This window comes from Toxorhynchites rutilus, chromosome 1 (assembly GCF_029784135.1).
Source record: "Toxorhynchites rutilus septentrionalis strain SRP chromosome 1, ASM2978413v1, whole genome shotgun sequence".
Taxonomy (NCBI): domain Eukaryota; kingdom Metazoa; phylum Arthropoda; class Insecta; order Diptera; family Culicidae; genus Toxorhynchites; species Toxorhynchites rutilus.
Window position 1 is genome coordinate 17,347,484 of NC_073744.1, and position 26,457 is coordinate 17,373,940.

The following is a 26,457-nucleotide window of genomic DNA, read 5'->3' on the forward strand; positions in this document are numbered from 1 at the left end:
TTGGCTGCTCTGCTGCAATCGCGGGGTCTATCTCTATTGGTAGAGGACATAGCTTCGTGATGGGCCTCTTGATTAAGTTGACGCTGTTTGGCAACTTCACGGTAGCAACACGTATTAGTCCATCTTGTCCTGGGTGAGTGGCCACTACTCTTCCCATCGACTATCGGCCAATCGGTAGGTTGTCATCGCGTATCAGCACAATCGATCCATTGAGAAGATTAGGATTCATAGTTGTCCATTTATATCGAGTTTGTAGGGTGGACAAATACTCCTCGTGCCAACGTTTCCAAAAATGTTGTGTTATGCGCTGAATCTTCTGCCAGTTGTCGAGACGATTCTCGGGGATTTCATCCAGATTGGGCTCAGGAACTGCTAACAGTGGGTGGCCTATCAGGAAATGTCCCGGCGTTAGGGCTTGCAGATCATTTGGATCTGATGATAGCGGAGTTATAGAACGTGAATTTAAACAGGCCTCTATTTGGGCTAAAACGGTGGTAAATGATTCGGCTGACAAATGGTTGTTACCCACAATTCTGCGCATATGGTGCTTGAAGGATTTGACGCACGCTTCCCAAAGACCACCAAATGTGGGAGCGTGTGGTGGGATGAAATGGAATTCACTGCTTGCTTATGTTGTTGTGATAGAAATAATCGACGTAGATCTCGTAGTTCACGCTGAGCTGCAGTGAAATTTGTTGCGTTGTCGCAATAAATGGTGCTGGGGATTCCCCTGCGGGCGACGAATCGACGTAGTGCTGCTATGAAGGCCGCTGAACTGAGGTCAGATACGAGCTCGAGATGTGCCGCCTTGACAACTAGGCATACAAATACTGCCACGTAAGCCTTCACTGGGGCTCCTTTGCGCGTGTTTGGCTTTAAATAAATCGGACCTGCATAGTCGATTCCCACAAATTTGAATGGATGTGCTTGTGATATTCTTGCAGGGGGCAGTTGACCCATTAGCTGTTCAATACTTCTAGGTTTTGCTTTAGCACAAATAACACAGTTATGGACGACCTTCCGGGCAAGGTTACGACCTCCTAGAGGCCAAAACTCCTGTCGCACTATTGATAAAAGCAGCTGAGGTCCCCCGTGCAAGCTTCGTTCATGGGCAGAGGTAACAGTCAGAAGCGATAGTGGGTGTTTGTCAGGTAACACTAGAGGATGTTTTGTATCATACGGTATATCAGCATGTTGTAGACGCCCTCCAACACGTATAAGGCCGTCTTGATGCTTCGGATTGAGATAACGAAGGCGTGAGGAACGAGATACTGGGTTTCCTTTAGCTAAAGCTTCCAATTCGCGATGAAAATATTCTTGCTGAGCGACACGAACTAGTGATAATGTTGCTCCATGGATTTCGTCGTTAGTAATCGAACCTGTTGTGACTGTTTTCTTTTAGCAGATCCTCACGAAAACTCTAGCGTTAGTTCGGATCAGCTTTAGCTGTAAATATTTTATTTATAATAAGGTTTTGAATTCAACAATTACAAATTACTTACAATTAACAGTTTTTCTCCGTACAAATTCTTAGGTAACGCAGTTTCAATTTTAGGTTAGGTTTACAATCTAGGAATAATTTTTTTAATTAGGTAGGTAGGGTCTTCTAATAATTCAAATTTACTCACGGCTGTAAATATATGTAAATAGTTTTAGATTTTACCAACCGATTTTAAATAGTTTTAACTAGAATAATAAATTTTCACTTTAGTAGTTCAAACAATTGTCTTCCAACACGAGATGTCTTTTTTAATAATATGCCTCGTCACTCGATGACATTTCGCAGATGAGAGAGACTTGCCTCACTAGCCGAATGTTGCGGAGATTCCCACAGTTGTTCTACAGTGGTCGCCGAGGGGTACTCGACGTCACATTCCCCCGCTCGTAAACCATCTGTTTCCGGTTTACCTTCATTTACGACGTCGAGGAGCGCCAACTTCACAACCGGCCTTCTGATGACACCCTTCGATGTCTGCACCCAGGCTTGTCGGACCCTTCCATCCTTCCCTCGTACAACTTTATCGACCTTCCCTCTTATCCATTGGTTCCGTATAGTGCCTTCAACAATCAACACCAAATCTCCTTCGGCGATATTTTTCACTTCATCAAACCATTTGGATCTCCTGGAAATTACCGGCAGATACTCTTTTATCCAGCGCCTCCATATCCCGTCTGACAAGTGCTGTGCTAGCTTCCATCCACTTCTCAAAGTCGCTCTAGGATCAACAGGCATCGCTGATAGCTGCTTCACTCCACTAGAGCTTCCTAAAAGGAAGTGATTAGGGGTCAAAGCTTCTTGGTTGGCTGACTCTAGTGGAATGTAGGTCAACGGTCGCGTGTTGACCATGGCTTCTGCTTCTACAATGACCGTTTCTAAAACCTCGTCGTCTGGTCTTCGTTCTGCGTCCAGAATGGTCCCAAGAGCTGCCTTCACCGACTTCACCATCCGTTCCCACGCGCCACCCATGTGCGGAGCACTCGGTGGGATGAATGACCAACGAGTCTCAGAGTTCGTGAAAACCGTAGCCAAACGTTCATTGCGTTCTTTGATCTCATTTTCCAACAAATTGTTCGCTCCGTGGAAATTCATCGCGTTATCACTGAAGATTTCCGCTGGTGATCCTCTCCGTGAAACAAACCTTCTCACTGCCATCACACAGCTTTGCGTCGATAAGCTATGGACAACCTCCAAGTGGACAGCGCGGATAGTTAGGCATGTGAATAGCGCTATCCACCGCTTTGCGTTACTACGACCCACTTTTGCGAGGACTGGCCCGAAATAGTCCAACCCTACGTATGTAAAAGGCCGTACATAAGGAGTCAACCTAATCTTCGGCAGCGGTGCCATGGGTGGAGCGCGTGGATGAGCATTATAGACCTTGCACCACATACAATTCCTAGATACCTCAGCAACGATAGATCGTAAGTTCGGGATTTCGTAGAGTTGTCGCAGCTCGTTTACCACGGTCTCTCGATTTGAGAGACGAAAACGACGATGAAACGCGTCTACAAGGATGAATGTTATGCGGTGTTGACGCGGAAGAATTACTGGGTATTTAGTTCCATATGATATCCACTCGGCATTTCCTAAACGGCTACGTTTGCGCAGGACGCCGTTCTCGTCCATGAACGACCACAGCTTGAAAATTGGGCACGACTTCGCTATCGATCCATGCAGCTTCTCAGGATCTCCTTTCGTGTCTTTAAGCACTGTGATCTCCGATATGAAAAACTCTTCTTGAGCCTGCCGCCACAGAGTTATTTCCGCCTTCTTCAACTCCTCTTTGGTTAGAGGTCCCTCTTCCGGCATTTCGTCACGTTTGTGGCGATGGTAATTACAGAAAACGCGGTGAACGTAGGCCACCGTTCTGTGAAGTCTTTCCCAACGACTGAACCTTGAAACGTCGACCAATGGGAGTTTAATCGATTGATGCACGTTGCAGAAAACCATTTCTTCTTCGGTAGGTTCGATAATTTCGTTGTTGCCTGGCCATAACTCTTCGGAAAGCAGCAGAAAATCTGGCCCCTGGAACCAACGACTGTCAGAGCTAATATTTGGCCCTGATCCCCACTTCGTAGCGTCGTCTGAAACGTTCAGTCTGGATGGAACCTTCCTCCACTCGCCAACGTCGGTCGTCGACAATATTTCACCTGTCCTGAATCCCACAAACTGGTGATACCGGCGTTGATCCGATCGGATCCAGGCCAAGACAGTGGCTGAATCCGTCCACAGAAAACGCTTCGTCACTGGTATAGCGTGCATGGATATGATACTATTGAGAAATCGAGATCCCAAAACGGCTGCCTGGAGCTCAAGCCGTGGAATCGTTAACATTTTCAACGGTGATACCTTTGACTTTGCCGCTACAAGGGTGATGGCAGGACCATTTGGAGTGTCGACCCGAAAATACACGGCACAAGCGTATGCAGATTTGCTTGCGTCAACGAAAGCGTGTACTTGCAGCGATGAATAGCTTTCTACAACGGCGTCAGAAAAATAACACCGCGGAATGCGAAGAGTGTTGAGCTTAGGTATGAGTTCAACCCACTTTCTCCACTGCATCCACAGTTTATCGTTGATTCGATCATCCCATCCAATACCAGTTGCCCATATATCCTGCATAAGGATCCTGCCATGGATCAAAAAGTAAGCAATTAGCCCCATTGGGTCAAAGAAACTCATCACTGTCCGCAAAATTTCTCGCTTCGTTGGAATGTGCGACTCCTCCAAGACGTATTTGAGGTTCTCTGGTAGATTTACGGTGTAAGTGAAACTGTCGCTGCTGGTTATCCACTTCATTCCTAGCACGGACTCGATTTGTTCTCCCTTTTCGGTCCGAATATCCTTATCCGCATCCGCGGACTCAGCTCCTATTAATGCTGCAATTCTCGTATCGTTCGAGAGGAAATTTCGAATTTCGAATCCACCTTCCAAGTGAATCGTTTTCACCTCACATCCTATCTTCACTGCTTCTTCCACCGAACCGAAACTATCGAGATAGTCGTCCACGTAGTGGTGATGAACTATAGCTGCTACTGCGCGAGGACATTCTGCTTCGAACTCCTTGGCATTCAAATTTTTAATATATTGAGCGCAGCTCGGGGAGCATGTAGCCCCGAAGATGGCTACGTTCATGACGTACACGATTGGATCTTGATCCGGGTGATCTCTAAACAAGAACCTCTGACACTGACGATCTTGTTCCCGTATGAAGAATCGGTGGAACATCTCCTTGATGTCACCGGTCAACGCAAATCGATATAGGCGAAACTTGCTCACAACCGTTGGTAGGGATGTCAAGTAATCAGGACCTTTTAGTAAAGTGGAGTTGAGGGAAACGCCATCGACCGTAGCAGCTGCATCCCAAATCATCCTCAGCTTTTTGGGCTTCTTCGGATTGATGACGATCCCTAGAGGCAGATACCAGCATTGGTCATGACTTGTTGTTGACAATTCATGTTGCGTCGCCTTATGCGCATATCCTTTTTCTTCGTATTCACGTATTAGCTGGCGAACCCGTTCGTAAATGTCAGGATCTTTACTGAGCCGCTTCTCGAGAGAACGCAGCCGCTTGTAGGCCATACCATAACTGTTAGGAAATCGCACTTCATCCCAACGCCAGAGCAAGCCAGTTTCGAATCCACCTTCGATTCTCCGAGTGGTTGACTCCAAAAGCAATCGCGCCCGCTTGTCTTCCTCGGACTCTAGCAGAGTAGAGGGCGATGTTACTCCGGTATTGTCCAGCGTAATGTAGTCGCGTACAAGTTGGTTCAATTCTTGCTCTGGATCGGTCCATCCTCCAACGTGAAACCCACAAATAGTCATCGATAAAGGTTTTGTGGAGCTTCCATAAACACTCCACCCAATACGGCTCTTGGCGGCGATGGGATCCTCCCATCCGCCTTCTCGGATTTTTAATGGAACAGTGAGCTTCAGGTTGTCAAGACCGATCAAGAGTTTAGGTGATACTTCTTCAAAATTTTGCAGGGGTATTCCACGTAGGTGCGGATACCAGCCAGATAGCTCCTGGTAATTCATCGTTTGCGAGGGTAATAGCAGTCCACCAACAGTACGCGCATCTACCAGTTTGAATCGCTTCGACATCCTGACTCCGGAAATTTCAGTGTTGACTCTGTATGATTTCGGTTCACTCCGCTTAATATTTCCAGTCCACTGTAAGCTCAGTGGCTCGGAAGTTCCATTTAATCCAAGCTGTTTGGCAACCGCATCCTCAAGCAGCGTAATTTGCGAGCCTTCGTCGACAAACGCGTAGATGTCTACCTGACAGTTGTTCCCATAGAGCGTGACTGGAATGATCCTGAATAGTGGTCCAGTCCTTGGATCCTTAAGATGGCTTGACGAAATAGCTGCTTGCACTGCGTTTGGTGCGTGCAAGAGGGTATGATGTTTTTGCCGACAATCGTTGATAGCGCATTCTTTCGCTGTCTTACACGGCCATTTGCCATGTTGATTCAGACATGATCTACACATACCATTCTGGTTCACAACTTTCATTCTCTCATCGATGTTCATCGCTTTGAACCTGCAACAATCTACTACCCGATGTCCTTCCACTTTACAGACCACACAAGGTTTCTTGGAATTCCGCAGTCCTGAAGCGCCGCTGTTCGATTCCTTCTTCACGTATGACGTCTCCGAATGCGTCTGTACCAAAACACGTTCCTTGGTTTTCTGCCTCTGCGTTTTATTTTGCTTCATCGTGGGAAAATCATCCGCTACATCATATGCTAGTTCCACTAGAGTCGCCATAAACTCACCAAACGAACCGAGGTTAACGTTGTGTAAGCTACTTTTATATGCCGACCATTTTAGCCGATAGTCGACCGGCAACTTGCCCACTAAGTCGTATAACAACGACGGATTCGATAAATGATTATGCTGTCCTGAGTTTTTAATATGCTCCACCAAGTTGTCGACCACCAGTCCGAATTCAATTATGCTGTCGAGATCGTTAACCCTCGGAGGAGGTAATTTCTTAATACGCTCCGTCATTGCTCGTATAAGCGTTTCAGGACGCCCGTACCGCATTTCAAGTGTTCGAATAACATGTGGGACGCTAGCCGGACACAGTAATCTGCTACGTACTGCTTCGAGGGCTGGGCCTTTTAAGCAGCGTTGCAGCCGAATGAGATTCTCGTCCAACGAGAAACCGCAAGTGGAGGTCGAACGCTCAAAGTTACTGATCCATATCGGCCATTCCTCCGGATTACCTGCAAATATGGGTAAATCCTTCCCCATCACCTGTCTGGTTGCCAACTGTCTACTCGTTGGGCCATCATAGTTGGTACGATGCTGATTCACTGTCGGGTTATTTGTACAATTAACGTCAATCTGTCCCTGAACTGATCCCGCTACGCTCTCTTGCGGTCCGACTACGTCGCAAAACACATCTTGCGGATTTGGATTTCCCATCGTATTTCTCTGTTCTGTTTGTCTGGAATTACTATGGTTACCACTACTTTCCGGATTACGATTGTCTTCGGTGTGAACATTCGTTTCGTGCACTGCATTATTACTGGCGAGAGAACGCGAAGCAGCTCTTAAGGAGGGGTTCCTGCCCGCAGGAATGACATTAACATTCACTGGAGGGAGAGTAACGGTATTCTTGGACATCACTTGGTTATTAGTGATTGGATTTGGGAATACTACTGGAACTGGGTCGATTGCTAACGTGGAACCTTGATTCGTTCCCTCTATCTGCTGATTCGACTTTTCTAGCCAGTCTACAACTTTCTCCCTAGAATCAGTTTCACTAACTCCTACACTTGCCCTGCTACTACCGTACTCAGATGCCTGTCTAATAAGCTTTGCTTTCTCTTCAGCCGATTGCTTCCGAATGGCCATCTGTTTTCGACGAAACTCTACTTCACATGCCACTTTCTTCTCCATTAGAACCTTGGCATCCGCTATTTTCTTTGCTTCGTACGCCAACTCCATCTCTCGCAACTCCGTTTCCTGCTTCAGCTGTAGATCTTTCATCTGTTTTTCGACCGCCAGTTCTTCTTCCTGAACACGCTGTTGCTCGTTCAACACCTTTAGCTCCTGCTCCAGACGAGCTCTTGCACTGGAAGTGATGCTTGGTTCACCAGCATTGACCTTCGACTTCCGAGTGACTTTACTGCCGGTCGTAGACTTCGCTGTCAGCTTCTTCACCCGGAGAGTAAGTGTCTCAGTTGGTATTGTTGGTGCCTTCGATTTGACACTTTTTAATTCCGGAACTTTTGGTTTAGCACCTTTCGATTCCGGGGCCTTATTTCCCGTGTCAGATGAAACATTTTCTGCTCCTTGCTTGGCGCGGAGTTCGCAGGAAGGACAATTCCATTTCCGATCTTTAACGCGCTCATCTACCTTCACACAAGAATAGTGATGCCACGAATCACAACTGTCGCATGCTACCATGTCGTCGTGAGTGTCGGGTTTGGAGCATGACGCACAATTCCTCTGTGCCATGCCTTGTACCTGCGATTCGTTCCCGCCTTCTGCCATTATCCGGAAAAGCGTTGTTAATTCTAAAGAATGTTGTGACTGTTTTCTTTTAGCAGATCCTCACGAAAACTCTAGCGTTAGTTCGGATCAGCTTTAGCTGTAAATATTTTATTTATAATAAGGTTTTGAATTCAACAATTACAAATTACTTACAATTAACAGTTTTTCTCCGTACAAATTCTTAGGTAACGCAGTTTCAATTTTAGGTTAGGTTTACAATCTAGGAATAATTTTTTTAATTAGGTAGGTAGGGTCTTCTAATAATTCAAATTTACTCACGGCTGTAAATATATGTAAATAGTTTTAGATTTTACCAACCGATTTTAAATAGTTTTAACTAGAATAATAAATTTTCACTTTAGTAGTTCAAACAATTGTCTTCCAACACGAGATGTCTTTTTTAATAATATGCCTCGTCACTCGATGACATTTCGCAGATGAGAGAGACTTGCCTCACTAGCCGAATGTTGCGGAGATTCCCACAGTTGTTCTACAGTGGTCGCCGAGGGGTACTCGACGTCACAGAACCTATACGTGGAGAGTCCTTCGACGAGCAATTGTGCACGAAACGCCGACAGAGAGAAGTGATGCGTAGTAATTTAGAAAAAGCGGAGTAGTGTTCAATAAGATTACAGTTTGAAACGGTGAGATGTAGAGCAATTTCACGTGCTTCTAGAATTTTATCTGTTTGAGGATACGACAGCATTATGTTTTCCGGCCAACGTTGATTGGTATTCGATAACAAGATAGGTCCATTCCACCAAAGGGTATTTTCCACGATGCCATATGCTTGAACTCCTCTAGAAATTAAATCGGCAGGGTTTTCTGCGCTAGGAACGTGTCTCCATATTGCGCACGAGGTGAGCCGCTGGATTTCCGCGACCCTGTTTGCCACGAACGTCTGCCAAGTCGAAGGTGTGGCGGCCAGCCAGTGCAGGACAATGGTTGAATCTGTCCATAAAATAATGTTGTTATGCTGACCGATGCTTTCTATCACCATTTGTGAGAGGTGTGAAAGAAGAAGAGCTGCGCAGAGTTCCAGACGAGCTATTGATTTTACTTCGAGAGGAGCGATACGAGATTTGGCCGCAATCAAATGAACCATACAAGAACCGTTTTCAGCGATGGATCGCATGTATATACAAGCTCCATATGCTCTTTCGGAGGCGTCGCTGAAACCATGCAGCTCGATGTTGTCGAAACTATTCAGCGATGAGATGAAACGAGGAATACGGAGATCCTTGAGGAAGGCAATATGCTGCTGATAATCTAGCCACATTTGCTGGACAGTAGGCGGTAAACAATAGTCCCATGGATAATCTTGCTTCCATAATGTTTGAACAATCATCTTTGCTAGGACGATCACTGGACTCAATAAGCCAAGTGGGTCGAACAGACTTGACATTTGTGACACGATAATTCTTTTGGTGTATCTACTACCTGAAGACCAAGTTGGTATTTTATAACTGAGAACATCTGTAGAAGGTTCCCACAACAGACCCAGCGTTTTAACTGTTTGGTCAGCGTCGAGATCGAGAAGGGTTCTTGTTTCCCTTAGTTGCTCAGGGAATATTTCGAGAACATTTTGCGAGTTAGATGAAAATTTGCGTAGCGTGAATCCTGCCGAATGCAGCATAGCGACGATTTGTTTGCATGTACTCTTCAGCGTATCAATGTTGTTGCGGTCGAATAACAAGTCATCCATATAGAAACTCGTTCGAACTACAGGAGCAGCTAAAGGATAGTTTTCAGCTTCATCTTCGGCGAGCTGCTGTAGCACCCGAGTTGCGAGAAACGGAGCACTGTTTGTTCCATATGTTACTGTTTGAAGCTGGAACATTTTCAACGGAGATTCTTTGTCATCCTGCCAATAAATCCTCTGCAGAGGCTGATCTGTGTAGTGTACCCAAATTTGGCGGTACATTTTTTCTATGTCCGCGCTTATGACATAGGCGTGCATACGAAAACGCATGACAAGCGCAATCAGTGTATTCTGGATAGTAGGTCCAGCAAGAAGAACGTCGTTTAGTGAAACACCTGACAGAGATTTGCAGGACGCATCGAATACCGTCCGCAATTTTGTCGTAGAGCTTTCCGGGCGTAATATTGCATGGTGCGGCAAGAAATATTGAGGTGAATCATCGATTTCTTCGGGGGAAATTTCCCTCATATGCCCAAGGTTGACATATTCATGAATAAATTCACGATATAGTTGTTTCGTTTCAGATTTTGAATCAAATTTCCGCTCTAGTGCTAGAAAGCGACGCCGAGCATTGAATTTGTTATCAGTCAGTTGTGGTAATAAATCGTTTCTTTTTGGAAGTTTCACAACATATTTTCCTTTAGAGTCACGCGAGAAATTATTTTCAAAATGTGTTTCACATTGCTGCTCTGATGGCGACCAAGCGTTTTCCGTTGAGCAAGATTCAATTTCCCAGAATTTTTTCACTAAATTGTCGATATTATCGAGACGACTGATACGATATGTATGATGAGGAACGGAGTCAATATTCTCTTCGCATTTCCCCGACAAACCCCTCCAAATACAGTTTTTTGTAAAGTTGGGTATGCGTTTCCGACTACTATTCTACCGTATCGTAGTATTTCGGAGAAGATTTCATTGCCGAGGATAGCATCAATAGGACCTGGCATGTTAAATGTAGGATCTGCTAGTGTTGCGTGGGTGGGAAGATTCCACTGAGAACAATCGACGACACGAGATGGCATTACACTAGAGATCGACGGCAGAACGAAGAACGACATTTTCTTCCGATACGAAGCACAGGTTCGTGATGAGATGACAGTAACTACAGAATGTTCAACCTTAGTGATACTGGAACCAATTCCAGCTACATTCATCGGCGAGATAGTAGTATCGAGTTTCAGGTGACGACGTAACGATTCGCTGTCCATAGGAACACAAAATCCTTGTTGGTACAATATTGAGTTGCGAGTGTCTCAGGTGGGTTTTGTTAGCTCGTCACTGGACGCAGGGTTTGCAAAGTGCGCAGATCGAAACGAGTTGGGATCAGTTAACGATGATCTCATCGGAGGAGAAAGTGATGACGTTCGAGGATCAGGCATGGCAAGGTGGTTTGGAGATAGTTCTTGAGATAACGACGCTGATTGTTGATGCTGTTGACTGACGTAAGTCGACGACTGAGACAACGGATGTGGTCGCTCGAGAGGTGGCAAATATAGAAGTGTGTGGTGCTTGCGATTACATTCACGACAATTTGATGACGGACACACCTTGCAACTATGGGATGCCGTTTTTAGACAGTTTAGACACAATCGATTTGACTTTGCAAATTCTAAACGTCCACGTGGAGTTAGTTTGCGAATTTGTCCGCAATTTCCGAGGAAGTGATCTTGACTACAATGCTGACACTTGCGAGAGGCGGGAAGGTTAGACTCAACTATTTACATGATAGGTTATTGGTTTCGATTTATTCTTCGATTCAACAGGGCGGGATGTATCACGTGGCTCAATTTGCGGTGCGAGTGATTGGAGAACCCGAGCATGATTCTGCAAGAAGTTTATCATTTCAACATACGATGGCATTCCGTCGTTGACAACTCCGTCTTCACGGACAGTATTTTGCGAGGAAAAGTTCTCCCATTCTCGGAGAGTTCGATTATCCAAACGAAGGCTAAGCTGGTACACAAGAATGGAACTCCAGCGATCTACTGGTTCACCAAGCCGTTTCAACACGGATATATTTCTCTCGAAACTATCAACCAGAACGAGAAGTGACTCTGAAGACTCTCGACGCATCGCAGGGGTGTCAAAAATTCCTTTGATGTGACATTTAATTAACAATTTTTTATTGTTGTACCGATTGATCAATGTCTTCCAGGCCAATGCATAGTTTTCGGAAGTAACAGGTATCGAATCGATTACTCGAGACGCATCACCTTTCAGGTAACCCTTCAGATATTGGAACTTTTGAATAGGGTTCAACTGCCCACACGAATGAACAGCTGCGTCGAATGAATCGCGAAACGACGGCCATTCTTCTAACCTTCCACTGAAATCAGGTAATTTCAACACTGGATACTTAATGTGATTAATTTGAGTCGTGGGTTGATTTATTCGTTGTACACTTGCAGCCTGCGTTGGCAGGTTTGCATTCAAAAACGTTTTGCAATTATAATAAATTTCCTCAATTTCATCGAGAGATTCCTCATATTCTTTCCTAGCATTCGGCACTAATTGTAGAAGGTCCAAAATCGTATTGCGATATTCCACGAATAATTCCTCTAATCGAGCCAACCTTACCATAACCTGTCCCGCATTATTTTCCGTTTCAAATTTTTTTTTACAAACTCGTTAATTCTATAAATCGATCGTCTTATCATGGCTGCCAGACTCTGGACAATGGAGGTCCTTTCATCTGACCCTTTTCCAATGGCGGATTTTCCGCCCGACTTGCTATCTATCTCTGATTTTTCCATTGCAATTGCCCTGTTAAGCTAACACAGAACGAACCCACCTGGTTTTTGAGTGCGATGATCTCTTGACAACGACAATCTAACGAGGCGGTCCGCTACCTAACTTTTGCGTGTGCAACACGTGCATCGTATACCGGAAGTAAAATTCACCAATTTTTCTATTACACTTTTCCTTTTATACGATTCCACTTCTATAATTAATTTTCACACCCGAATCGTCTTCGACTTTCGCTAATCCAATCAATTCAAGTTAATTTCTAACCGCGTGGTCATAACCACCGTTCATAAGTTCACAGCGTTTCGAGAATTTTATACTATAAAATCTGTACGTGTTCGAGAACTTCACGTTATTAGCCTATCGAAAACACTTTTACGCCAAAGCACTGTACGGCTCTTCAACCGCTCAGCCGGATAAATTCGTGCAAATTTCCACAATCGTATCACCACGCCGTGTATGGCTCGACAACTTTCGACATTTATTTCCACTATGATCGGAACTTCGCGACGAAATTTGATCCGGTTCGAAGGACCATGTTCGAGACAAGATTACGGTGAGCCTAATCGCGACAACGTTTGCGTAAAAGCGCCTAAAATTCGCTATGGTTCGAACATAAGGGCTTTTTGGGGCACAAAAGAGGACACTCTCTTCAAGATATTTTTTTTTCTAAGCAATTTATTTGGTACGTCCAGGATAAGTTAGAATCTAGGTGGACACCAAGGTATTTGAAGTTTGGGACCTTGTCGATAAACACATTTGGAATTTTAGGGTCTGGACAAGAAAAGGTTTTTTCCCTTGGTGAGTGGAATAGCATGTATTTATTTTTTTAGATTAAGTGATAACAAGTTAACCCGGAAATATTCACTGAGGATAGCTAGGTCATTTTCCATTAGTGAGACTACTCATCTCGAGTCACAGCAGGGATAAAATAATGCTGTGTCATCCGCAAACAGTCTGGCTGTTCCATTCAAAGGCAGGTTTCCTATGTCATTGACGTGCATTAGGAATAGTAGAGGTCCAATATTACTACCTTGAGGTATGCCAATATTTATTGGACTTAGGGTACTTTTACCATCATTAAGAGTTACATATTGTTGTCTACCGGAGGGATAACTTCTGACAAGGTTGTTCGCTATCCCACGTCTTCCATAAATATTGAGCTTTTTTAGCAATATTTGGTGATCTGTCGTATCAAATGCCTTCTTGAGATCTAGAAATAGGCCACCAACAGTCATTTTATGATCTATTCCATCAATTAGCTCATCTAAAAGCTCAGTGATGGGATGGTAGTTGAAGTGCGGTACCCACGTCTAAATCCGTACTGAAACTTGTAGAATACGTTATTTTTATTGAAAAAATCAAGCAATCGATTCACAAGCAGTTTCTCAAATATTTTGTTGAAAACCGATAGTGTAGAAATTGGTCGATAGTTGCTTGGATTTGTGGAGTCATCACCGGTCTTGAAAACTGGTACAACTCTAGAAACTTATGAGACTTGTTGGAATGTTATCAGGTCCACAACCCTTTTTACTATTCAACTGATTTATGATCATAATCACCTCATTCTGGTTTTGACGGATACAAGAAATTTCCAGAGTGATAAGAAATTGGGATGAAGAGAAGAAATCTATTGCTAGAAATTATCGCCAATAAGGACCAAGACCTCTATGAAAGAGACATGACGAAGCTACCTTTAGAATGGCAAACAAATTTCGCAATAAAACATGCATATTTGACCCAAATCGGACAATCCGAAGCATATTGAAAATAGTTTTTAATTTCACCCAAAAATAATGGATTACTTTTTCCCCAACCTAATATTTTGAGTCTGAGCCGTTGGAAGTTTTAGCCCGCATATCGATATGAATTGGAAGTAAACAACTTTTTCTCAGTAAAAGTGCCCATCTTCAGTTGGAATTTGGAAATAGGAAATTGTACAATGTACAATACATTTTTGAGAAAAATGAATTTCAATCTGTCTATCTATACAGCCATTCCATGCCAAACCGATATACTGGTTCTCGTGAAAAGTGGTAATTTTGTTCTTTACCGCAAAACATTCGACCCGCATTTTTCTATTTTTACATTAGGGTGGTCCGAAAAATCAACTTTTCCCCCCCCCTTTTTTTTTTCTAAAAATGACTTTTTCCAAAAACATGTGAACTACTGAGCCGATTTTGATGGTCGACATATCAAATCAAAGCTAATTAGCTAGTCTTTCTTTAATTTTACGCTTGCAAAAATTTTAAATTTATTTTGTCATTATTGATTGTATTTGTATTTTTATAGTTTTCATGTTCTCGGGACCAATGGCGCTATATATTTTTTTCTTGAAAGCTGAGGTTTTTTTCACATAACATATTCTAATTTCAGAGAGGTGTCTTTTTTCGTTTATGAATTATGATTTTTGAAAATTAACATGTTTTCAGTTTTCTTCCAATATTCCTATGTGACTGTACTACATCTATGCAACTAGAATCCAATTGTTACGCAATTGTGGTATTTTTTCAAAGAAAACCTACTTTTTGCTTCAAATTGATATGTTGATCATTTGAATCGGTCCAGTATTTCAAATGTTATAATTTTTTTAAAAAAGGGGAAACATAATTTTTCGTACCATCAATTAACTTTGAAAAATCACAACTTAAGAACAAAAAATAACACCTTCCTGATATATTTTGGATATGTTATGTAAAAAATCAAGAAAAAAATATAAAAAAGCTAGCTGACTCGTTCTGCCGAATGAATTATTTATAGTGAATATTTTGGCGATTGAATAAACAATAACTTATATATTGTAAGTATGTTTGAATGGTTTCACGTTTTTGATCCTTTCGTCGATAAAGATCAAACGAATATGTGGCGATAAGAGCTATGACATACAGAGGAATTGGGCACTTTAGACGATTACCGCCGACAACAATAAAAAATCAAATAATTCAAATCATCTTATTTCAATGTATTTTATTTACGTAACCGATGTGTTTGATGTAAATTGTGAATATGTAAATAAGTAAAAAATGAATAATGTTAATAAGTAAAATGTGAAATGAAAGAAAGTAATATATTTTTGTCTTTAAAATGAAATAAAGAAAATCAATATTAATTTTGTTCAATTGCGGTCTCGTTAGTGAAAATTAGATTTTCTAATTGAACAGCCAAATTCATGACTGTTGAGTCCCGTTCATGGATTGTGAAACCAAAGATATGACAGATAACTTCATTGTTGCTGATATACCGGTCAATTTGTTGGCGCATTATTTCGTCGTTGTTATTCAAACAAGAAGTAGTTACATCGATATTCTAAATTTGAAACACAGCCATTCTTCTTTTCCATATTCACGGACTTTAATGTGTATTTACTACTTTTCGCCGAACAGTGGAACTTATTAATATGAGCAGCTGTTCAGCTGAGGCGAATATAGTAGTACCCAACGATTTGCAGTCCGTCAACGTCTGCGTTACTGATAGTTGTCAATGGTCCCAGAGTAATGGGAGCATGGAGGCGCATGCAACAAAAGCTCACAACAGCACTTAACGGGTGGCAGAGAATAACGTTTGATGAACTCATGCGGCCGGTACTAGGCAACGTAGCACCAGAACAAAAAAATGAAATTTTAACGCTTTTTATCAAATACACAAATTATATTCATAATAATCATGAAATTGATGTCAACGAACTGGAATACTATTTGAGTTTAAATAACTAATCATGTAAAAAAATCTGTGATGTAAATACTGCTAATAAATAAACTATTTTTTTTTAATTAAAAAAAAAAAATGGTTGTCCGTTACTTCGTTTTTATATTGGATATCAACTTCGTGATCGTGTTTTCCATCTACAACGCAAAGCGGAAAAAGCTTCATAACACCGCATGGGCCATGAACCATGTTTGTGGGAACAATAGCAAACACTAACCTATATTCCGGAATCCGATTGGTCTGAAAGCCGTCAGTAGACTGATCTAGAATTTCCGAGGGAATTACACTATCGATTTCCATAACAATACATTGCGTTTTAGCCTCGCAATAGCAAAGGCTGTGTCGGCGTTGCTTTTGATAGCTTCTGGTAGGTGAATTGATTCGTCCCCATTCGTCCTATTCGCGTACATGTCGACCATGAATTATTGGAACAGCTTACGACATCGTAGACTGACGTTGCGCTAGCTGCCTTGAATCATCGTTCGATAATAAAAATCCATCGAGCTCTCTTGTTTGTTTCGTCTCTTGTAACTAAATATTCATAAATATAAATTCGAATCATTGAATCAATACACGTGTTCTCCAGCTGATAATTTGTCTGAATTGATGATATCCGAGCATGTGTGATCTGGAGGATTTCAATAATGCATTGTGCTTCTTCGATTAATTTTTTTTTATTTGGATATTGTGTTTACAAAAATACTGAAATCGCGAAATGAAAATTAAAAAAACCGGGACCGGGTTAGAAGGATGAAAATTTGGGTTCCCATGTTTTTTTTTGCTGAAACCAAGTTTAAAAAAAATACTCAAAAAAGTGTATTCAATTTATTCAGAAAAATGGATTTTTTGCATAGTGTCACCCTAATCGGTATTAAATATACGGTAATCGGTATCCTAGTGATATCATTTACGACCTATTCTCATGACTAACAAACGTTTCGTGCATAATTTCATTAAAATTTCGTTTCGGAGGAGTTCGGCCACTAACATCGTGACATTGTGACTAACATTGACATAGAAATGAAACACAAACTCGGAAAATTCAATTCCCATATGTTTTGCATAGTGACCAGCGTTGTCCATTTGATGAGTGCGCTAACGAAATTGATCTTTGTTTGAAAGTGGAAATAAATTTCAATGTGATAAAACGCACTACTATTTCTTCTTCTATCTATATAAATAAAATAGATCGCTGAATATGTTGATAAGAGCTGTTTGCCTGCCTCCTCTGGAATGAAGAGGGGGTCTCGTAAAAATATTACACATATTTCAACCAAAAATATTCCAATCAAACATGACAATTGAAAATTTTCGGATTACTCAAAATGAAAAAAGGGAAAATTCGGAAAATTAAATCCCCATGTGTTCTACAATTACATAGTGACAAGCGTTGTTGGTCCATTTGATGTTTGCGCTAACGAAATATCTTTATCTTCTTCAATCTATACCAATAAAAATGGATTGCCGAATGTGTTGATTGGAGCAAAACTCGAGGAAGGAATTGTCCGGTTTAGGGCTGTCTTCATTCTATCATATTTTCTGTATCAAACATTTATTCCATGTAACGGAGAAACATGTTATTTGCAAATGGTTGAAAAATGTTGAACGAGAATTGTGTCTGAAAATAATCTGATATTATAATAATGAGTTTTGGTAGAAGTACTAGGAACTTTATAGTAAAAGGTAAATTCAACGGGGTCGATTAGTAGATCAAACAATGAACAGTTCTGCGATTGGACCCATGAACGTGCGCTTAGTTAGAAAACGTGATTGTTTCAAGGTATTGATAACAAAAAAATAAATTTTGGGCGGGACGAAGTTTGCCGGATCAGCTAGTTTACTATAAAAAACACAATACATTAGAAATATTGTTTTAAAAAATCTCGAGAATGGCTGCATTTAGAAGGAGATTGATGAAGAGCTTTTTTGTTTTAAATAATATCAGGATTCATAATTTGTGACTCAAAATGATTGTTAACACACAAAAATTACCAGTTTCGAAAATTCATAAAAAATCTACGTTCCATAAAGTTTGTCCAAAATAGTTTTATCATCTTGGATTCATTTTTTAAATTTCCTATATGGCTTCTATTTTATACAAAAAAATTATAAAAATTATTAAATTTTTTTTTGTAAATAAAAAAAGAGTACCAATTTTTTTCAGATTATATTTTTTCACGTTTTAACATCAATACTCTCTAACTATTTCTAAAACACTATTTCGGTACGTCTCATAGTTTTTTTTTAGATATAAATTATCAAAGATTTCTCTTACTTTAGTAAGCCCTTTTCAAGAGTTATACTTGAGTAAAAAAATTGCCAATTGCTGTGGAAAACTCATATTTCCTCCAACCCCCAAACTTTCATTCGAATCAAAAATACTCATGTTTTGTCATTTGTCGATTTCATTTGGAATTGCTGTTAGGGTTAAAATAAATGAAGTGCACGACATGAAAAGAAATTACAGTGATTGAATACTGCTTGAATACTGAAAGAAATTCACAAAAACAAGTGGACATAAGTAAAAGTATGAGTAAAAAAATGGAATGTTTATTCCCTGTTTGAAGAAAAGCTGAGATTCATTTAAAATAAGTAGATGAATTGGAAAAAATGGCATTTGATTTTTCGAAGATCGATTCTCTGGCACCGATTTAATCAGTAAGTCAATCCCTATGCCGTTTACAAAATCGTTCTTTGTCTAAGCATCGTGCAATCCTAATCAACACCACCGGAAGCTCTCAGACAAATGACTTCCTCGGATATAGAATGTGTGCCCTGATCAGTGTTGGAAAAAATCATGTTCGCTAAGATCAAATGCATTGATTTTCGGGCTAGGTTGCATCGAAAACCTATATATTCCAAACGAAAATTAAAATGACAGATCCAGGCAACCATTGAATATGAGCAAATGAACTTTTGTCCTTCAATATGTTTTGATGTTTATTTTTTCCACCCAGTGTCATTTTCATCTTGATTATCGGAATCGTCAGAACTGAGTTTCATCTCAGCCAAATGAATATCAGCTGTTGTTAACTTCTAACCTGAGGCTGCTGTGTGCGGTTGGGTTTTGCAGTTGCCGGATGCCGTAATCGGAAATACCTTATGAAATTCCCGATGTCGCAAATGACTTGACGGTAGCTAAAACCGTTGTACCATTCTGCATATGCCGTTGCTACCGTCTCGCCAAATAAAATTTATTTTGAACTTAAACTCACTGCCAGAACGAATATCATTTCGGATGTGATGAATATCAATTTGTTGCTTTTGATATCCAAAGTATAAATAACAGCGAAGTTATGAACCCCACTCAATGTCGCATTCATTCATTATAGCAAATTTGCTCATGCAACAGCGATATGAACAAAATGAACTCGTTTGTTATTGTCATCAATATAATGAGGTCAGTGTGTTTCAAGCTGAAAAAAAGTCATTTACACTGGAACAAAATCATATTCGTTTCTCGTGAATATTTGTTGATATACTAAGACACTGGCCCTGATATCAGACCAACCTTTGAATATTAGTAAACTGATGAGAAGTAAAAAATGCAGTTAAGTCGTAGTACGAATTTTAGAAATTTAGACTTTCTGAACACAGGAATTTGCCAACCGCCCATGTCATAAATTATCCCACTTTATTTGTTTACACTTGTCAAACCGAATGCCATTACCGGCAGGAAACAACCATTTATACGACCCGTTCGGGACACCACGTTTGCTTCGACTTGCTCGGATTTATTTCCAAGCTTAAAAGTCTCACAACAAAAATACGCAAAGATACACAAACGGGAGAAAAAAAAACCCCCAGATAAAGCCATACACAAATGCCGGATGCTTTGAAGAATGTGTAAATTAGTATAGATTAGTTTAACACTAGGCGGCAGCTTCCCACTCGCGGTGAACTGTCACACCACGGCAGAACAAACCAACGAAAATAATGGTTGAAAATGTTGTCAATCGAATGCCTCCAGCTTTCAGCAACTCTTCTGGTAGTGGTTATTTTCTTTTCGTTTTACTCTCTTCCCAACTGTTCTTCCAGCTTCTGGTGTCTACTCCCCCTCCCAATCCGAAGATCCACCGCGGGGCTTGGCGCGAAAGTTGTTCCTGGCGACGTGGTCATCTTCAGCAGGGCACACGGATTGTTCAAAATCGTAAACATCCACCAATTAAAGGAAAGCCCCCACAGCAGCCGATTAAATTTCGTTTTTCGCCAATTGACCGCGAAAAGAGGAACCCCCGACCCGACGATCCCCACGGGTCTGATCGACTTAAGTTAAGAAAGTTTTAAGTCGCTCACGTTCTGCCGTGCGATGGGCGGCGGCGACGAAGACGGTGGCGGCGGCAGCAGCAGACGGTCCAGACACGTTTACCACTCAGCAGATTACAATAATTTATTTGTTAAACGCTTAAACTGACATTTATACTTTCATCATTTTAAAAACACACACAAAACGAGCGCCCGCGGAAAGTAGGCTGAAAGACGACCTCTGGGATTAGGTTCCCATGCGCTCGTAGAGTCCTCCTCCGCGCCTCCTTCTTCCGGCGTACTTTGGTTCCATGCAAGCAGTGCTCTCAGGACATGCATCGGCCGAAGGCAATGTCAGCCAGTAGGCCCTGCCAAAAGAGATACTTGCCGAGCCGGTAAAAGAAAGTGTTAAATTGAAGCTGCCGACATACGAAAAAAAACAGAAAACAAAAAACATCAACAGTTCGGGAGACTAGGGATCGAGCCACCTAGAAGGTTCGATGAACACAGCGCTCACAGAATCGCTCACAGAGGGGACAATACTTTTTGTTGGGGTGACGATGGAACGATGGCACGAAGAAATTTGGGTTAAAAGTCGAGATTTTAACACCTCCGGCCACTTTTCACCTATGCGCGAACGAGATCTTGTCGGATGCGGTCGGCTCAATAAAGTTTTATTATTTTGATGAATATTAAGCGTACGCAAACAACTTTCGTTGGCGGGATGAAAGCTTTCCCATCTTTTCGCGGAATTATGTCATTTTTTTCTGGCGGAGGGCGTTTGACGTTTTTCGTGAACGATAGCTGTTGAAAAAACTTGCCACTTTGTGCAGAAAGTGGTATTTTATAGTGCGCTTCTCTTGTTGTCACTAGGCGAACTCACAGCAGACCATTAATTAGCAGTCGAACGGCTAACGTCGGGGTTCTTCTGCTCATGAAGCGGCAAGTTAACCGCAACATCCTGGTTGTTGTCAGTCGTCAGTGAGTATCAAACGACCATTTACAACGGTTTCCAAATCATTCGGCAGCTGTGAATTTTTGTTTCGTTTTTCTCTTCCGTGTGGATTAGATGTAGGAAACCATCTGATGCAATTAAACGATCTTCTTTTTCCGTTGTTGTTGTTGTGGGGGCCATCAACTACAAGCGATGAAATTACCATTTCAGCACCGAATCGAATTATACACCTAGGAACAATTGATAGATCTCTTTGAACAATTTGGGTGTTTTTTTCTCCCTCGCCTGCCACCATTACGAAATAAATCCACCTTAACCCCGCAATTAAATGGGAAGGTGTTATGACATTGAGAGGGCTGGTGATTCGATTTTTTTCCTTATTGTGTATGCATATTTTATACGTATTTAATTCACGTATTTAATTCACTTTCGTTTGAGGCTCTCCCAATGTTTGAGTGGATTGTTCTCCATCTTCATAAGTACTTGATTATTAAGTTCGAAGAAGTCAGTGCAAGTCAGGGAAATTTTCTTGTTTCATAAATCCCCCGACTTGAACGTGGGTTGAACCCGAAGGTCCGCCGCAGTTATGATTTATTTGATAATACCATAAAAGCCTCTGTTAAGTTGGTTAAAATTGTTGATTTGGAATGATCGCCGGTAAATTTGGTTTCAAATTTTTTTTCAAAATTTATATTTCGTTATCACATCTACGTTTTTTCACTAAGTGCACGTTCATGGGTCCAATCGCTGAACTGCAGAACTGATTGATCTTGTAATCTACTCTTTAATATTATTTTCTACTATAAAATTTCAGTACTTCTACCAAAACTCGACATTATAATATCAGATCATTTCAGACACAATTCTCGTGCAATATTTTTCATCTACTTGCAAATAACATGTTTCTCTGTAACATGGAATAAATGTTTGATACAGAAAATATGGTAGAATAAAGTCAGCCCTAAATCGGCCAATTCCTTTCTCGAGTTTTGCTCTTATTAACACATTCGGTGATTCATTTTTATTAGGCTGTCAAAAAAGTCCTGCAGTATTTTTTTTGAATTTTAATTTGTTCATAAAATTAGTTACAATCATCTGTTTTAAGTCAAATATGCGCCGTTTTGTTCGATGACTTGTTCCCAACGAGATGCCAACTTCATAATACCCCTGTTATAGAAGCTCGCTTCCTTATTGGCAAAAAACTCGGAGAGCCAATTTTCACAGGCCGCTTCTGACTACCTAGCTCGTTCGCCATGGACAAAAACAGGTGGTAGTCACTTGATGCAAGGTCCGGACTATACGGCGGATGCAAAAGAACCTCCCATCCGAGCTCCCGGAGCTTCTGGCGCGTCACCAAAGAAGTGTGTGGCCTGGCGTTGTCCTGATGGAAGACAATGCGGCCTCTGTTTATCAAAGATGGCCTCTTCTTCATGAGTGCTACCTTCAAGCGGTCCAGTTGTTGGCAGTACAGGTCCGAATTGAGCGTTTGGCCATAGGGAAGCAGCACATAATAGATTATTCCTTGACAATCCCACCAAACACACAGCAGAACCTTCCTGGTCGTTAATGAGGGCTTGGCCACCGTCTGAGCCGCTTCAGCGGGCTTCGACCACGACCGTTTGCGCTTCACGTTGTCGTAAGTGACCCACTTTTCATCGCCAGTCACCATCCGCTTCAGAAACGGGTCGATTTTGTTGCGATTCAGCAGCGATTCACATGCGTCGATACGGTCAAAGATGTTTTTTTGCGTTAACGTGTGTGGCACCCATACATCGAGCTTCTTCGTGAATCCAAGCTTCTTCAAATGGTTAATAACGGTTTGATGACTTATCCCCAGCTCTTGGCCGATGCTACGGCTGCTACTATGCCGGTCTTTCTCGGCTAATTCAGCGATTTTGTCGCAATTTTCGACGACAGGCCTTCCGGAGCGTGGCGTATCTTCGACGACCTCTACACCAGAACGAAAACGTTGAAACCATCGTTGTGCGGTGGAAATGGAAACTGTATCGGGTCCATAAACTGCACAAATTTTATTGGCAGCTTGAGATGCATTTTTGCCTTTGTCATAGTAGTACTGTAAAATATGTCGGATTTTCTCTTTATTTTACTCCATATTTGCAACACTATAACTCACGAACGACTTAACCAAACAAAACAATGTCAAGGACTATATTATAGCGCGCAAAAATACCTTTCCAACAAGCTATAGTATGACTCGATACAATGAATACAACTAGAACTACGCGCTTACAACGACACCTCGCGGAAATACCGTAGGACTTTTTTGACAGCCTAATATTTATATAGATAGAAGAAGATATAGGAGTGCGTTTTATCACATTAAAAAAAATTCAATTGTCATGTTTGGTTGGAATATGTTAGGTTGAAATATGTGTATTATTTTTACGGGACCCCCTCTCCATTTCAGAGGAGAGAGGGGTGTCATACCATCGTAGAAACATTTCTCATATTCAAAAACCTTCACATGCCAAATTTGGCTCCATTTGATTGATTATTTGTCTTTCATTTGTATGGCAGCTCCCCCTTAGAGAGGGGAGTGGAGAGTCTATCCATTATAGAAACATTTATTGCACCCTAAAACCTCCATATGCCTAATTTGGTTTCATTTGCTTATTTAATTCTCGTGTAAGGCATAAATTTGTGTTTCACTTGTATGGCAGCCCCCCCTAAGAGAGGGGGAAGAGTATCTAACTAACGTAAAAACATTTATTGCACCCTAAAACCTTCACATGCCAAATTTGATTTCATTCGCTTGATTAATTCTCGAGTAATGCAGAAATTTGTGTTTCATTTGTATGACAACCCCCCCTTAGAGAGGGGGGTGGAGAGTCTAACCATTATTGAAACATTTATTGCACCCTAAAACCTCCATATGCCTAATTTGGTTTCATTTGCTTGTTTAATTCCCGTGTAATGCAGAAATTTGTGATTCACTTGTATGGCAGCCCCTCTTAAGAGAGGAGAAAGAGTATCTAACTACCGTAAAAACATTTATTGCACCCTAAAACCTCCACATGCCAAGTTTGATTTCATTTGCTCGATTAATTCTTGAGTAATGCAGAAATTTGTGCTTCATTTGTATAGCAGCTCCCACTTAGAGAGGGGGTGGAGAGTCTAAACACCATAGAATCATTTATTGCACCCTTAAACCTCCATACGCCAAATTTCGTTTCAATTGCTTGATTAATTCCCGAATAATGTAGAAATTTGTGTTTAATTTGTATGGCATACTTGAAATATTAAAAAAAAGGGTTAGACTATTTTTTTTAAAAAGGCCAACATTTTTTTCTTGAGTTTTTACAAAAAAATATAATTCAAAAACTATAATGCCTACAAAATTTGAGTCAAACAATGGAATGTAGGAAATCATTTATGTTTTCATTAGAAAATATCATGCAAATTTCTTAATAAATAATTCATTGAAAAAAATAATTTTGAAAATTAAAATTCATTTTTCTCGAAAACATTTTTTTTGAAATTCCGAAAAAATAGATATGAATAGCCCATAAAATTTCCAACAAGTCGTCCATACATCGAAAGATGGACACTTTTACAGCGGAAACTTTTCGAACGACAACTTTTTCATGTTTATCTTTGAAAAATTACTAATGTAGAGACACGAATTTCGGACGTTTTTTCGATCTCCGTAAAAATAAAACAAAGCATATTTTTGCTATCCATTATATCATTATTTGTCCATCTATCTTTTAACAATAAAACAAACATTGAGCTGATGCAGTGAGGGTGTTCAGAAAAAAGTTTTGCCATGGCGTACACGATTCCAGCCCTTCTGGTTATCTGAAACAAAAAAATCGAACTGAATTAGTGAAGATACCGCTTTCGCATGAACCTCGGACAAGTCAAAAACATCTATTTTGACAAAATGGCGGCGGTTTGAAAAACAAAATGCGGTTCCAAACGTTTTTTCTTACGTTTCCCGATTTTTTTAAAAATAGTGAAATTTAAAAAGTATCATTTTTTAGAAGTTCATGTGATAGAGAGATGCATGCAAATTTTATTCATGTATGTTCGAAAAATCTAGTTTCGAGAAAAATGCGTTTGAAGTTCATTGCTATGGCCGCACCAGGTTAGATACCGCATTACTAAAATGGCTCTAACTCGGTAAATAATAAGATTTTCGATAAGTCCTTTTTAGAGTATATTCTTGAATGCCTAAAGTACAGAAACATGAAGGAATTTTTTTTTGGATTTTTCTCAAATTTGTAGACTAGAATACTGCCCTTATGTTTAATTCGTAACATATGTATGTATGTATATATGTATGTATAGATTACGCGATTTACATGCTCTGCTAACTTTTTTCTCTTCAGAAACATGTGAAGAACATGTCAAACGCGAGAATTTACACACAAAAATGTAACAAGTAAAACATTATTTTTTTCAGGGGTCTCCATACTTAAATGTCCTATATTCAAAACTATAAAAGATAGAAAGTTGACGTCTTCGACGAAAGTTTATATTTTAATAAGATCTAAAACTTTGTCGAATACATTATATTGCTATCTTGACTTTGAACAAAATTAGGATTAGTTGTAATTTTTCGAAGAAAACATGAAAAAGTGGTTGTTAGAAAAACTTTTTTCCTGTAAAAGTGCCCATCCTGCGATCTATGGACGACTTGTTGTAAATTGTAAGGGCTATTCACATTTTTTTTTTAAGAATTTTGAACAAATACGTTTTCGAGAAAAATGAATTTTTATTTAAAAAAAAATTTTTTTTCAGCGAAATTTTTTTTCAAAGAACAGTTTCAATTTGGTATTTTTTATCAAAATTTACACAATTTCCTATATTTCATCCCTTCACCCAAATTTTATAGGTATTATAGTTTTTAAGTTATAGCTTCTTGTAAAAATCAAGAAATTTTTTTTAATCCTTTCAAAAAAGTATTCGTTTTTGAATATTTCAAGTATGCAAAGTTGCTTAAAAGACCTATGTGTTTACACTCACAACGTTTCGATGCTATCTGAGATGGTGCTGCCAACTCCTGTGACGAGTTGGCATGAAATATAGGAGATATGAGAGAGAGAAACAAGAGACACATTGCAAATAAGC

General features: G+C 40.6%; 3 protein-coding genes across 7 annotated transcripts in view; 1 reads left to right on the forward strand and 2 right to left on the reverse strand.

Moving 5' to 3' along the window:
• LOC129762828 (dual specificity protein kinase pyk3-like) overlaps positions 1-26,457 on the forward strand; it is a 151,960-nt gene that overhangs the window by 33,546 nt on the left and 91,957 nt on the right. The window contains exon 1 of one of the 5 annotated variants that reach the window (XM_055761382.1): positions 12,002-12,049. The exons of the other annotated variants lie outside the window; for them this stretch is intronic. The gene's annotated coding sequence lies outside the window, so the exon portion shown is untranslated. Of the gene's footprint in view, positions 1-12,001; positions 12,050-26,457 lie in introns of those variants that run through there. 5 annotated transcript variants of the gene reach the window in all.
• On the reverse strand, positions 1,766-8,008 carry LOC129779730 (uncharacterized). Its single transcript, XM_055787382.1, has one exon. The coding sequence runs from the start codon at positions 8,006-8,008 to the stop codon at positions 1,766-1,768; it is 6,243 nt and encodes a 2,080-aa protein (XP_055643357.1).
• Positions 8,499-10,178, reverse strand: LOC129779737 (uncharacterized). Its single transcript, XM_055787392.1, has one exon. The coding sequence runs from the start codon at positions 10,176-10,178 to the stop codon at positions 8,499-8,501; it is 1,680 nt and encodes a 559-aa protein (XP_055643367.1).

Excerpts from the sequence above, each read along its gene's own strand:
- LOC129779730 (XM_055787382.1), bottom strand. The coding sequence starts at position 8,008 with ATGGCAGAAGGCGGGAACGAATCGCAGGTACAAGGCATGGCACAGAGG.
- LOC129779737 (XM_055787392.1), bottom strand. The coding sequence starts at position 10,178 with ATGAGGGAAATTTCCCCCGAAGAAATCGATGATTCACCTCAATATTTC.